General features: G+C 38.7%; 1 protein-coding gene across 5 annotated transcripts in view; it reads right to left on the bottom strand.

Annotated features, from left to right (window-relative positions):
* CARMIL1 (capping protein regulator and myosin 1 linker 1) overlaps positions 1 to 15,101 on the bottom strand; it is a 347,708-nt gene that overhangs the window by 166,969 nt on the left and 165,638 nt on the right. For all 5 annotated transcript variants that reach the window (XM_055264247.2, XM_055264246.2, XM_055264241.2 and 2 more), the window contains exons 6-8: positions 8,084 to 8,181; positions 7,670 to 7,740; positions 7,374 to 7,447 (exon numbers count right to left, since the gene is read on the bottom strand). In XM_055264247.2, coding sequence (XP_055120222.2) covers positions 7,374 to 7,447; positions 7,670 to 7,740; positions 8,084 to 8,181 — 243 coding nt within the window. The remainder of the gene's footprint in view (positions 1 to 7,373; positions 7,448 to 7,669; positions 7,741 to 8,083; positions 8,182 to 15,101) is intronic.

Raw genomic sequence — 15,101 nt, forward strand, 5'->3', positions numbered from 1 at the left:
GCTACTCTACATTCTAGATAACCTATTAAACCTAGATTACCTAGTTCTGATCCCATCTTTCTGATCTGTATGGCTTTATAAGAATTTAATTTTCCTAGTTATTATTATCAGTACAAATTTCCCTCCTGACTCCCTTTCCCTGCCTGCCATCTCTCTGAAATTTTAAAAACACTGTGACTTTTAAATAGACAGTGTTAAATACACCAGGAAAGTGTTAAAGAACAAAAATAACTGATGGATGTGTAGGACATCTAGCAAGCCCCACAACCTGCAATGTGAGAAAAGCACAAATAGAGACAGCAGTCATTCAATGAACAACATCATGATTATTCTTAGTATATCCACCTACCACAGGAGTGAAGATTTCCCTCTCACAAATCTTATAAACATTTAAAGGCTCAAAGGAGGTGTTTTAATGCAAGAATGCACAGCCTTGCCACTCTTCATGCTCCATGCATGCACACAATGGATTATGCACTCTCGTGGAAAGGCTGGTAAAACTCAGAGCCTAGCACTGTCATTTCCTGACATATTCATTTAATAGCCTTTCTGGGAATAATTTAGACTTTTCTCCATTCCATCTATTTTGAATATGGGAGTTGGAGAGCTTTAAAAAGTTAAGAATGTCACAAATTAGCTATTCCTTCCTGCTATCCTAACTTATATAGAGACATGTCTGGTATATTATTAAATTATTAGCGGAACCACTCACCAACTCTGGGAAGGATGTAAATACCTAAAACAGTTCCCAGATGAGGACATTCCTAGAGGTCTAAATGAGTGGTCTCTATATTTTTTGATCATTCATCCCCAACAGCAAAGAATTTTGCATATTCTCCCCTCTAAAAAAATGTGTTAATCTATAAATCATATACATGTACTGCAGCACTAATATATTAAGCTCAGAATAAAACATACACACATGCATAAATAAAATGAATGAGAAAAAATAGACAAAAATCAAGTTCTACTATTAACGTCACATCCCCAACATATCATCATCTTGTTCACCCCACAGTGTTCATGTCACCCAGGTTGACGACCATAGTTCTACAGAACTATTTCGAGAAATTCAGGAATGGAAACAGAAGCCAATGCTGTTCACAACTGATTCCACTCTCCAAACAGCAATGCTTTTATAAATGAGACCAGGAATTTAAAAAAAAAAAAAAAATGGAGCTTTGATTAGGAAAAAATGACAGCAGTGTCCTTAGGACAACCTTGCCAAACATAATCCACACTCAGAACTCTTTCCTGATAGTATCACACTCAAGAATGTCACCTTGATCAGTAAGAAATATGACAACACAAAAAAGCATGAATCTGCTGCCTGGACTCTTGTGAGTCAAGTTGAAGCTCAATGATGCATGTCATTGAGTCTTCAAAGAACTGATGAGATTAGCTCCTCTTAAAAATCTTTCAGGAACAAGAGAAATCGATGTAGTTAAAGTTATATATTTTCTTCCTCTTGGCACCAGTACCTCTACCTTCATAATTCCCTACCACTCCAAATTACAGTGCAATTAAATTTTTAACATGTCAGCTCACAGACCTTCGAGAAATCCCATGAGAAATTTACAACAAATTTTCAATCTATGCTTTTTTTTGGCCTACTGATAACCTAAAACAGAACAAATTGAAAGAATATACTTAAATAAAATGTCAACTGGACATTTTATAACTAACAACTGGAGTGGGCATTTTTCCAAGTACTTCCTAATTACTGTTCTCCAGAGACTAACTGGCTAGATCTAGCATGACCGCTGTTATCCTTACTCCTGAATGCTTATTCAGCAACAACAGAGGGACTGGTCCTAGATTCAGTTCCGATAGAACCATAGCAAATAAATAAGAAAATATTATCACAACATTCAAATTGCTTACAAATTACCATGAAGCACTTAGATAGATCTTACAGGTTTTAGTGAAGCAGCAAGATATATAGAAATAGGAAGCCAAGTCCACAATGAAAAGAGAACAGCAGGCTGGATGACTGATAAAGCAGCCCCAGGACAGGACGATGCACATGCCTCTCCATCCTTCGGTTCCTGTGGCTATAGATCACATGAGATAAGGGGCACAGTGTCCTAACACTGGGCCTATGTCTGAAGAAGAGCAGATCCTAGGCAAATCAGAAGGGTGAGGACAGTAGTAGAGGCTCTTGGTGACAGAACAATGACCAAGACACTGCCCTGTCACCACACCTGGACCTTCTAAAACCATGTCTCACGTGTGGTGATGGGGTCCCACACAGACAGAATGTTGCTTCCTCCATCTCTGTGCTTCAGATGAGCAAGCTGCCAAAGCCATGTTTCATCCTCTCAGACCTGTGACATTAACATCAGTGCCTCTCCCATGACTAAAATCCCGGCTTTGAATCTGAACTGTTCCTGGGAAAATGGTAGTTACAAACTTCTAGGCAGAAAAAAATAATGACCTGGATAAGTAAACTAAAAGAAACAAATGGAACTGTATAAGAATCCAGATAGAATTTAGCCATGGCTTCAAGCAAAATGGTTAAGAATGTCGTCAAAGCTGTAACTGCCAGCTGCAGCAGGGTGGTAGACATTATTTGAGTAATCTGACAGGCTTTCTAGAAATAATCCTACCTCACAGGATTCTGATTTGCTCCACTAGAGCAGATCACTCACTATCCCTTAAAAATCCTTTACTCTGGGACAATGGTTTGACTGTAGAGTATCACATCACAGAGCAAGAGCAAGAGCAAGATAGACACAGCCTAGCCCCCACTGAATTTCCATTCCAGAAGCGCTGATAGTTTTAAGGACTGTTACAAATGGATGTTTCTAAGTATGAAGACCAAATATAATGGTGAAAAAAAGTGGAATGAAAAAATAAAGCTTTGGATGATGGCCAGTCAGGAGAGCTTTCTTATTGACTCTGAAACAAGTACAGCTTTCTAGAAGGAAGTCTAGCTGTAATATGAAGTTCACAGATCTCGACATACAAATGCATGCGGAATCTAATTTTAATAAATACAAATGGCAAACAAGGTTGCTTGCTTGTATCTGAATTATGTTCAAATAGGGGACATATGTTCAAATATGTTCAAACAGGGAACATAGGAACCAACTGTCATAGTGGGAAAATTCATGTATACATGAGAATGACTCCCCATATTTGCTAACAAACTCTAGCTCAACACATAGATGTTGATGTATTTTCTGACACCTCCAAATTTTCTAATTCCTCCTCTCCATAACTCACACCTCAATGAGAAAAATACCACTAGAGGTAAGAGAATAACCCACACACATCACATCAACTTATGCCACAATGAAACCTACAAGTGTACCATTTAAGTGCAGACTGATACCTTCATGAATTAGCATGTTGAAGCTTCTACTACATCGAAATATTCAGCCAATAAAATTTGTTGTAATTTAATTAGCAAAATACTATCAAAGCCCATCTAAAAGGACTGAGAACAGTCTCTTTATAACCTGGCTCTAATTTTAATAGTAAGACTAGTAAAAAACGGTGAACAATTTTTTGAGTACCATCTATTTTTTAATATTTAGTTATTGCATTCCAAAGACCACCATAGTAATATTTATACACATATTATAAAACAAGGAGAAATATTAAAATAAGTCAATAATAAAGTTCCACTACTTTTTTGTAGCCCATCTTGGATTTTTCTCTAGGTTCATACATTCCACATTAGAGGCGGCTGATCTAGAGCAGGTATCAGCAAACCACAGCCCATGACACCTATTTGTGTAAATACAGTTTTATTGGAACATAGCAATACTCATTCATATATTGTCTAGGTCTGCTTTCAAGCTACCACAGTGGAATTGTATAATTGCAACAGCAACTGTCTGGCTCATAAAGTCTAAAATATTTACTATCTGGTCCTTGACAAAAAAAAAGTTTTCCAAATCCTCCACTAGAGTCTCAATAATGACAAATGTCCTTCTAGCCCCTTAATTAAGCAAGAAAAGTAGATGATTTGGGTCTACACCTCTAATGCAGTCTTTACTGACGAACTGAAAATTCTCCAACTAAGGAATTAGTAAATAATTTTTCTAAAAGGTTTGACAAATTTCTCATGCTACATATTTCAGGTTAACTGTATTTAGTGGCTTATTTAAATATAGTTTCCCTTTGCCGATAGATTAATTAAACATGGTGGGTTAGTTGGTGGATGAGACCAAATTAAACATGGTGGATTAGCTGAAAAGTTTAGCACTGACCCTATACATTATACATACCTATCAGTGGTATAAAAATCATTATGGCATAATAAATTAAGTCCAAAAAAATTGCCTCAAGCTGCCCTACAGTGTCTTCACTCCCATAGGCCAGATGTTCTCCAAGGATGGACCCTGGGGACCCTGAGATTCATTCAGGAGGTTCACAGGTTCAAAATCATTTTCATAACAACACTAAAACAAACTTATCCTTTCACTGTGTTGACCTTTGCATGGAAGGTGCAAAAGCAATGATGGGGAAAACTGCTAGCACCTGAGCACAAGCCAAGGCGGGAGTCTTCACTGGCACAAGCTCCTAGTTTTTTAAACAAATGTCAATTTCATTTTAGAATGTCCTCAGTGAAGCAGTAAACATTACTCATTTTATTACATTTTAGCTCTTGAGTACAAACATTTTAATATCCTGTGTAACAAAATGAGAAGTATGTTCAAAATGAGAAGTATCTTCCTCTATATATCAAAGTGATCACTGTCTCAATGTAAAGTGTTTGTGTGATAGTTGCATTTTTAAGCAGAACCAGCTCCTTTTTTTCAGTGGACCATCACAAAAAAATGACAATGTATAGTTATTTAGATTTGGGATTTGGTAGACATTCCCTCTAAAATGCAAGAAGTAATGTGGTCATTTCAAGATATCACTTCACCTGATAATATGGTTTTGTTTTTTTTTTCCCCAATAGTAAAATTGTATCTTTCAAGCAAAAACTTAAATTTTGGAAAATTTTTGTCTGCTACTATGAGCTCAACAGCTCTGAAGTACTTAAAAAAACTTTTATGATATCAGTGATGATAGTTATGAAATGTCTTTTTTTCTTTTGCTATTATACCAGAGGAAGATACTTGAAAGCTATGTATAACTCAATGAACCAATATTTTCTAAGTTACCAATGTACAATGCTACAAAATTATGTACGGATAAGACCCAGTCAAAGGATAAGATAGACCAAATAGACTTTAATGTAACAAAATACAAAAAAGTTCATTGATATGGTTCTGATTCTACATTGCAACTTATCTTTAAGAAACCACCACTTGTTGAGTTTTGGTGAAGTACGAAGGAAGAATAGCCACAATTATGTGAAAAGGCTATTGAAAATACTCCCTTTTCTAACTACACATCTTTAAGGCTGGATTTTCTTTTCATACTTCAGTCAAAACAACGTATCACAATTTTATGAATGCAGAAGTAGATATGAGCATCCACTTGTCTTCTATTAAGTCAAACATTAAAAAGATCTGTAAAAACATAAGCCAATGCCACTCTTCTTGCTGATTTATTTTTGTTTTAGAAAATATATTTACTTTTTAATAAAAACGATACCTATGTTAGTACGTAATGGTTTGGTTTATGAGTGCCATTTTTTAAATTAATAAATATTTCAAATTTTACTTTTAATTTATAATATTATAAATACCAATGTTTTGACCCACAAAAACCAAAGATCAATCATTTTTAAGATTGCAAAGGGACCAAAAACGCTGGGACCAAAAACGCTGAGACAAACACTGGAGGACTATGAACTTCCATCTTATTCCACATGCAATTTTCTTGTTTTATTGGAAAATGCTTACAAAGAAAAATATTTTCCCTTCTTCTTTCTCAGTTCACTTTTTTATGAGCTACACAGGAAACATCTTGTCTAAATTTGAAAGTATAAAGTTGCCTCACTTATAGGAAGAAGGAGAACTGCTCTAAGCTGGAAAAAAAAAAAATTGCCTGAGAACTGGAGGCTTGAGGCCCATCAGCCACAACTGCAGACACAGCTGAGCCTGCTTCATCATCTTCCATAGTCCCAGGCTGCACAAAGAGGAGGTATATCCAGCTAGTATACTTTTTCCCTGACTGATTCAGTTGGCTAGAGCTCTTCAGGGACCACACTGCAATTCTGGATTTCCTGCCAGGTAGGTGGAAAAATAATTCAAAATGGTATTTTGGAGGGGGCAAGATGCTGGTGATGAGATGACATACGGGCAACAACAATTCTCTCTGACACTTCAGTTGTCCAAATGGCACAAATGATATAGCTGGAATCCAGATTTCTCTCTCAATTCCAATCAGAGAGAAAAGATTTATTGGGTTGGAGTTTATTAAGTAGGGCTGACCCCTGCCTACCTATAATAAGTAGCAGCACATCCAGGATTGAAGAGATTGGGATAGGCCAAGATAAATTACCAGACATTCTGGAACAGGGCCGGGCTCAACTGTGAGAGAGCAAAATACATTTGCCAGGTCTGCTGTGCTAAGAGACATGGGGAGCAAATGAAGCTTTTCTCTGAGGCCTGAATCTCACAAGCCATAGCCCTAAATATAATCAAGTCAAGATCTTAAACCTAAAAGTTTCTCAAATAACTTGTAACAGGTTTCATGACTTTATTATCACTATCACATGGCAGATACTGGCAAACTGATTTTCACCAATATACACATATACACCCTACCAATGCCCAATTCATAAACTCTAAACTAAAAGTCATATCTTAGAATTTCAGTATTAAAGTTCATCCTTGAAAAAATGTTCTAAATGGCAATTAGGTAAAATAATACTACCTTTTATAGATAGGGTAGAATAGACAGACTTTTGTAGGCTGATATAAGAACCTAAGAATTATACTGTTTTTATGGTAAAATTCAGCAGATTTTCTAACTACCAACTCTGGATTTTGGATACACACATGCACCTCCACAAGTCATCCACAGTGATAAACATATTTGAAATAATAACTTGAAAGCCAAAAATCTAGAGATTCTTAGATTGTCCTGATTCCTCTTATAAAACAATTCTTTGGAGATAATGTACAGCCCTAAGTGCCAACAGAGAACTGCAGGAAAGAAAAGAAAAGAAAAGAGGAGAGGAGAGGAGAGGAGAGGAGAGGAGAGGAGAGGAGAGGAGAGGAGAGGAGAGGAGAGGAGAAGAGAGAAAAGAGAGAAGAGAAGAAAGAAAAGGAAAAGAAAAAAGAAAAGAAAGGGAAAAGAAAAAAGAAAAGGAAAGGAAAAGAAAAAAGAAAAGCAAAGCAAAGAAAAGAAAAGAGAAAGAGAAGGGGAGGGAAGGGGAGGGGAGGGGAAGGAAGAGGAGGGGAGGAAGGGAGGGAGAGAGGGAGGAAGGGAGGGAGGAAAGGAGGAAAGAAGGAGCTTACCTGTGGTCAAGATGACTAAAATCTTGTAAATTCAATTCCCTGGTGTCTTGGGTAAGATAAATTGTATCCACATCCTATTTGAAATATAATTCAGTCATGTAATCAGTCCATGCAGATGACCAGGAAAGCAAGAGAGACAGTGAGAATTAGACAATGGCAGGTTTTTATGTAATCTGAGAAATGAAGATTTTAAGTGAAAAATAAATGAAGGGAAAAAAAGAAAAATAAGCCAGCCAAATGTTAGAATATTCTCCAGGAGTGTGTGTGCTCATGCACGTGCACACAGACATTCTTACCCATTGTACTTCTTCCCTGTATGAAAATCCAAGCCAGTCACAAACACAGGCATACATCTGAGAAAATCCACCTGAAACATACAACAGAAACACTGACAGGTCTTTGGCAAAATGATTTTTAAATTAAAATTTTAAAGCTTAAATATGGCCGATGTTGACAATGCTGATTATCCTTTTCCTTTTTAGAGGGGAAAACAGCAAAGATTCTCCTCCCTGTTCTATAGTAAGTACATAGCAGGATGCAACACAGCTTAAATATAGGACTTTTGTCCACCAATCTAAAGTCTGTGCGCTGCTAATTACACCTTGAAACTAATTGCACCTTTACAGTAGCACACTAGGAATAGATTTAACTTCCTGGCAGGGGGATATCCATCCAGCTATTCACATTTCAGTTTTAAAATGCATGCTCACCACAGGGGCCCTGCTCAGCCACGGTCTGGCTGTCCCACAGTGCCTGGAGACTAGCCAGGCGCTCAGATGGCTCCATGGAGACTTTTTTCATGATTCTCCTGTAAGATCAACGACAACAACACATTTCACAAACCACACTTTTTGACTGCACATAGAAATAAATTTTGTCACATTCCTTTTTTTTTAAACAAAGATGAGTGTCACTTCAATTTCAGTTTTTCTTCAATTTTTCAATTTTCAATTTTTTTGAGCACTAGAGAGCTAGAAATCTAGAAAACATAACAATAAATCCCTATAACTTTCCTTTGTAGATGAAAGGTATTTAGCAATGCAGTCTCCATGTTATAGTTTTATAATGTTAGATTTTGTTAGAATAGTTTGAAAAGTGTGTTCCACTTAACGAATTATTAGATTACGTGTATGCCAAATATAAATTACTAATTTTCAATTAATTAAAGTAAAAATCTCTTCTGTCCTGCTATAGTGCCTTGCACAGATGTCCATCAAGAAACTGATCAAGTCATACTGGAATAGTTGTTCCTTTTGCTATCTCTTCCCCTGGGCCATGATTCTTCTGGGGCAGAGAACATATGCAGCTCCTCCCAACCCCCTATCCTCCTCCTCAGAACCTAACAAAGTTTTTGCCCACACATGCAGAGACAAGACAGAGTAGTGGTTACAAGTACAGCCAACCATCCCAAAGTTTCCTTATTCAGGAACTGACACGTTTCTGAATTTGTCAGTTTCTGAGATGCTATCCCATAGGATTATTGTGAGAAAAAATGATAATAGTACCCATAAAGTTATTAGAATAACCCCCCCCCCAGGGCTGAACCTGTAATCCCAGCACTTTGGGAGGCCAAGGCAGGCCATTACTTGAGCCTAGGAATTCAAGGCCAGCCTGGGCAATGTGGCGAAACACCATCTATACAAAAATTAGCCAGGTGTGGTAGTATGTGCCTGTAGTCCCAGCCACTCAGGAGGCTGAGGTGGCAGGATTGCTTGAGCATGGGAGGTAGAGGCTGCAGTTAGATTGCACCACTACACTCCAGCCTAGGTGACAGAGGAAGACTCTCCAAAAAAAAAAAAAAAAGAATCCCTGGTGTATGGTAAATGTCAATATATGTTAACTGATACTGTCATTAGTTATCACAGAGTAATCATTTAATAAATAGTTTATGAATTCATTAATTCACTCAAAAAATTTTTATGAAAGATCTACAGAGTGCCAATACCCAAAACCAGGTACCAGGCATACAACCATGATTAAACACAGATGCTGCCCCTGCCCTCGCAAAGCTAGCAGTCTACTGTGAGAAGCAGACAAATAACCAGGCACTAGTGGAAGAGAACTAACACAAGGAAAGTTCAGGGTGAAAGAGAGGGCAAAGAAGGGGCACTTAGCTTATTCCCTGGTGAGGAGAAGGGGTGGGACGTAGGGAGTTGGAAATGCTCTTTGGTATAAAATATATCTCTGCTAAGACCCACAGGGGGGCAAAAAGAGACAATCAGGTGAAGCATGGCGAGAGGAGGTGTGAGCTAGGGGCCAGGAAAGTGTTTCAGATAAAGGAACAGCACACCCCCAAATATGAGAAAGCCCATGCTTACCAGCAATTCAATCTAGCTCAAAATAGTTGGCAAATGATGTGTGATAAGGACAGGAGTAACAGAAGAATCTGGGGAGCTAGGCAAAATCCCAGGCCATGGTGCACCTCACAGGTCAAATAAAAGGATTTTGATTTTATTCTCAGGGCAATGAGGAGCCATGGCAGACTGTAAACAGATGAGTACGTGATGATTAGATGAGCGCTGTGAACAAATATCTGCCTGTGTAGGTATTTGCTCTCAATTTTCTACAAAATTGAGAAATAGAAAACATAGCTTGAAAAATAAAAAAGAACTTTCCAGGACTGTTAAGAGTCCAGCTGAGAGTGAAGGTCATGGATTCTTGGTGGTTCAGGGCTAAATAGCTGTGGGATTTTCTCCTGCAGCCCTCAGCAGCCCAAACGTATATGGAGAGGTGGGCAGCTGGCTTGCTGCAGGATGCAGGATTTCCAGGTGGGTGTGTCAGAAAAACAGTGGGGACAGAAGAAGCAGAAGATATTGACAAGTGTCCTTCACTTAGGTGAAGTCATGGATGTTGTGGGCTGAGCAGTTAAGAATGGACAGGAAGGCAGGATGGGGGTGGCAGAAGAAGAGAAAGCCAAGCTATCCCCAGTCTGGAGGCCTTGAAAAAGTCCAAATACTGGTACTTCCAGGGGAGAGAAAGTGAAAGGCTGTAGTCAGAGGGGGAGGGCTGTTTTTTCACCATGGAATAAGCTGTTCCAGGAGATGACAAGGTCATGTGGCCACAAAAGCAAGTGGAAGTAGGGTAGAGGTGAACAGGTCATGAGCTGTGAGGAAGGGTGTCAGCGCATCCGTCACCCAGAACCATGACAGGATGTGGGTGAGAGGTGGTGAAATAAATATATTAACTCATATTGAATATAGTTTCATCTTTAATGATTTCAAGGCACTCTGCTACATACAATGCTCTCAGTCATTCTTATGAATTTCCATCACCTTGTAGAGACTGGAAGAAAATGTTCCCAGTTATTTACATTTTCTGATTGAATGGATGTATTCCAGATAAAATATGCTAGGGCCTGAGAGGTTGCCTGGTTGGGTTGTTCTACTCCTGGAGAAAACCTCAAATACATATCAAATCATTTAAATACATTCTGTTAGCATGGAAAATATTCCTCCTACTTCTTTGTAAGTTTTATGACTAAGACATAATCAGGTTCCGACATACCTCATTTTATTGTATTATACTCACAAGTATTGCATCTTTTGCCAATTGCAGCTTTGTGGCAACCTTGCATTAAGCAAATCTATCAGTGCCATTTTTCCAACAGCATGTGCTCACTTCCTGTCTCTGTGCCACATTCTGGTAATTCTCACAATATCTCGAACTTTCTCATTATTATTATATCTGTTTTGGTGATGTGATTAGTGATCTTTGATGTTACTATTGTAACTATTTTGGGGGACCATGAATCACACCCATGTAAGAAAACAAACTTAGCTACTTAAAAGTGTGTGTGATCTCACTGCTCCACTGACAACCATTCCTCTCTGTCTCTCCCTTTCACCAAGCCCCCCATTACTTGAGACACAACAATATTGAAATTAGGCCAATTAATAACCCTGCAATGGCCTCTAAGTGTTCAAGTGAAAGGAATAGTCGCACATCTCTCACTTTAAATCAAAAGCTAGAAACAAGCTTAGTGAGAAAGGCACATGGAAAGCTGAGACAGGTTAAAAATTAGGCCTTTTGCAACAAAAAATTAGCAAAATTGCAAATGCAAGGGAAAAGTTATTGAAGGAAGTTAAAAGCACTACTTCCATGAACATGTGAATGATGAGAAAGTGAAACAGCTTTATTCCTGAGATGCAGAAAGTTTTAGTGATCTGGAATGAAACATTCCCTATGCCAAAGCCTAATCCAGAACAAGGCTTTAACGCTCTTCAATTCTATCAAGGCTGAGAGAGGGGAGGAAGCTGAAGTTGGAAGCTACCAAAGGTTGGTTCATGAGGTTTAAGGAAAGTTGTCTCCATAACATAAAAGTACAAGATGAAGGAGTGAGTGCTGATGAAGAAGCTGAAGCAAGTTATTCAGAAGATATAGCTAAGATCATTGAGGAAGATGGCTACACTAAACAAGTGATCTCCAATGTAGATGAAAGAGCCTCCTATTGGAAGGAGATGTCATCCAGGACTTTCTTAGCTAGGGAGAAGTCAGTGTCAGGCTTCAAAGCTTCAAAGGACAGGCTGCCTCTCTTGTTAGTGACTAATGCAGCTGGTGACTCTAAGTTGAGGCCAATCAGTGCTGATGTTCCATTCCAAAAACCCAAGGCCCTTAAGAATGATGCTAAATCTCCCTGCTTGTACTCCACAATAGAACAAGAAAGCCTGGGTGATAGCAGATCTATTTACAGAATGTTTTACTGAATATTTTAAGCCCACTGTTGAGACCTACTGCTCAGAAAAAGAGATTCCTGTCAAAATGTTACTGCTCATTAACAATGCACCTAGCCACTCAAGAGTTCTGATGGAGAAGTATAAAAAAATCAATGTTGTTTTCATTCCTGCTCATTCAATATCCATTCTGCAGCCCATGGATCCAGGAATAGGTTTGACTTTGAAGTCTTATTAAGAAATATATTTTGTGCCTATAATCCCAGCACTATGGGAGGCTGAGGCGAGCAGATCACGAGGTCAGGAGATCGAGACCATGCTGGCTAACACGGTGAAACCCCATCTCTACTAAAATATAAAAAAAAAAAAAATTAGTCAGGCATGGTGGCGGGCACCTGTAGTCCCAGCTACTCGGGAGGCTGAGACAGGAGAATGGCATGAACCTGGGAGGTGGAGCTTGCAGTGAGCTGAGATCACGCCACTGCACTCCAGCCTGGGCAACTGAGCAAGACTCCATCTCCAAAAAAAAAAAAAAAAAGAAATATATTTTGTAAGGCAATATAAGCAGCCATAGATAGTGATTCCTCTGATGCATCTGGGCAAAGTAAATTGAAAACCTTCAGAAAAAAATCACCATTACAGATGCCACTGAGAACATTCATGACTCACGGGAAGAGGTCAAAATACCAACATCAACAGGAGTTTCAAAAAAGTTGATTCCAAACCTCATAGATGACCTTGAAGGGTGTAAGAGTTTAGTGGAGGAAGTAACTGCAGATATGGTGAAAACAGCAATAGAATTAGAATTAAAAGTGGAGCCTGAAGATATGACTGAATTGTTGTAATCTCACGAAAAAACTTTTAACAAATGAGAAGTTGCTTCTTATGGATGAGCAAAGAAAGAAGTTTCTTGAGATGGAATCTACTTCTGATAAAGATACTGTGAACATGCTGGTCATCAGAGAAATGCAAATCAAAACCACAATGAGATACCATCTCACGCCAGTTAGAATGGCAATCATTAAAAAGTCAGGAAACAACAGATCCTGGAGAGGATGTGGAAAAACTGGAACACTTTTACACTGTTGGTGGGAGTGTAAATTAGTTCAACCATTGTGGAAGACAGTGTGGCGATTCCTCAAGGATCTAGAACTAGAATTACCATTTGACCCAGCAATCCCATTACTGGGTATATACCCAAAGGATTATAAATCATGCTACTATAAAGACACATGCACATGTATGTTTATTGCAGCACTACTCACAATAGCAAAGACGTGGAACCAAACCAGATGTCCATCAATGATAGACTGGATTAAGAAAATGTAGCACATATACTCCATGGAATACTATGCTGCCATAAAAAAGGATGAATTCATGTCCTTTGCAGGGACATGGATGAGGCTGGAAACCATCATTCTCAGCAAACTATCACAAGGACAGAAAACCAAACACCGCATCTTCTCACTCATAGGTGGGAACTGAACAGTGAGATCACTTGGACACAGGGCAGGGAACATCACAAACCGGGGCCTGTTGGGCAGTGGGCCCAAATAAAATAAAAGATTGTTTTTCTTTTTTTTTTAATGTCCCTTCAGTCATAACAAATGATTTAGAATATTTCGTAAACTTACCTGATAAAGTAGTGGGAGGGTTGAAGACAATTGACTCCAATTTTGAAACAAGTTCTACTGTGAGTAAAATGCTATCAAACAGCATTGTGTGCCACAGAGAAATCACTCATGAAAGAAAGGGTCAACTGATGTGGTAAATCTCACTGTTGTCTTATTTTAAAAAATTGTAAGGCCGGGCGCAGTGGCTCATGCCTGTAATCCCAGCACTTTGGAAGGCTGAGGCGGGCGGATCACCTGAGGTCGGGAGTTCGAGAGCAGCCTGACCAACATGGAGAAATCCCATCTCTACTAAAAACACAAAATTAGTCGGGCATGGTGGTGCATGCCTGTAATCCCAGCTACTCTGGAGGCTGAGGCCGGAGAATGGCTTGAACCTGGGAGGCGGAGGTTGCAGTGAGCTGAGATCGTGCCATTGCACTCTAGCCTGAGCAACAAGAGCAAAACTCCGTCTCAAAAAAAAAGAAATTGCCACAGCCACCCCAACCCTTAGCAACCACCACCCTGATAGTCACAGCAGCCATCAGCATCCACACAAGCAAAATCTTCTCCAGCAAAAACATTACAATTCACTGAAGGCTCGGGTGACTGTTAGCATTTTTTAGCAACAAAGTATTTTTAAGGTATATATATTCTTCTAGACATAATGCTATTGCATACTTTAGTAAACATAACTTTTATATGCACTGAGAAACCAAAAAGTTATTGACTCACTTTATTGCAAGGGTCTGGAACCAAACCCACAGTACCTCCAAGGTATGCCTGTTTACCTAATACATGTCAGATGTCATTAATTTCTTCAAATTCCGTGTAAATGCACAAGATCTACAAGTGTAGCATGAATTTTTGTCTATTTTACCCAAAGGAACCTGTAATTCAGAACCATTATTTTAATACTTTGGGGTAACCATGTTTGAGAAGACATTATAATTAAAATGATATTACAGAATCTGGCAATTTGGAATGGTTCATCTTGGTTCAAAACCATCATCTGGCATTTTAATGGCATTATATTCTGTCTACATCAAGACAATGAAGCAGATATTATGCAAAGAAACAGCAAGGCTGTCAGAAGTAGGCTCAGCCATTATTCAACTCAATTAGGTAAACCTTGGACACAGAAAGCTGGACTTTTGTCTGACCTCATCTAGGATCACATTTCTCTTTTAAAATTCTTGCTTTGTTTCCATAAAACTGCAGGCCATGCTCTTTTGATGATACATAGGGTGTTTAGCTACTCAAACACAGGAAAAAAATATGGCAAAAATCTTTGACCGGAAGCTGGTGGGATTAAAAACAGGAAGCTGGCAGTCTACAATTACAGAAAGAAATAAATTAATCTTGATGGTAGATTTGGAAACCAGAGCCTCAGTTTTACTCGAAAAACAACAGTGGACATTCACACTCAGGGTTAAGGGGAAATCAAT

This window comes from Symphalangus syndactylus, chromosome 23 (assembly GCF_028878055.3).
Source record: "Symphalangus syndactylus isolate Jambi chromosome 23, NHGRI_mSymSyn1-v2.1_pri, whole genome shotgun sequence".
NCBI classification, from domain to species: domain Eukaryota; kingdom Metazoa; phylum Chordata; class Mammalia; order Primates; family Hylobatidae; genus Symphalangus; species Symphalangus syndactylus.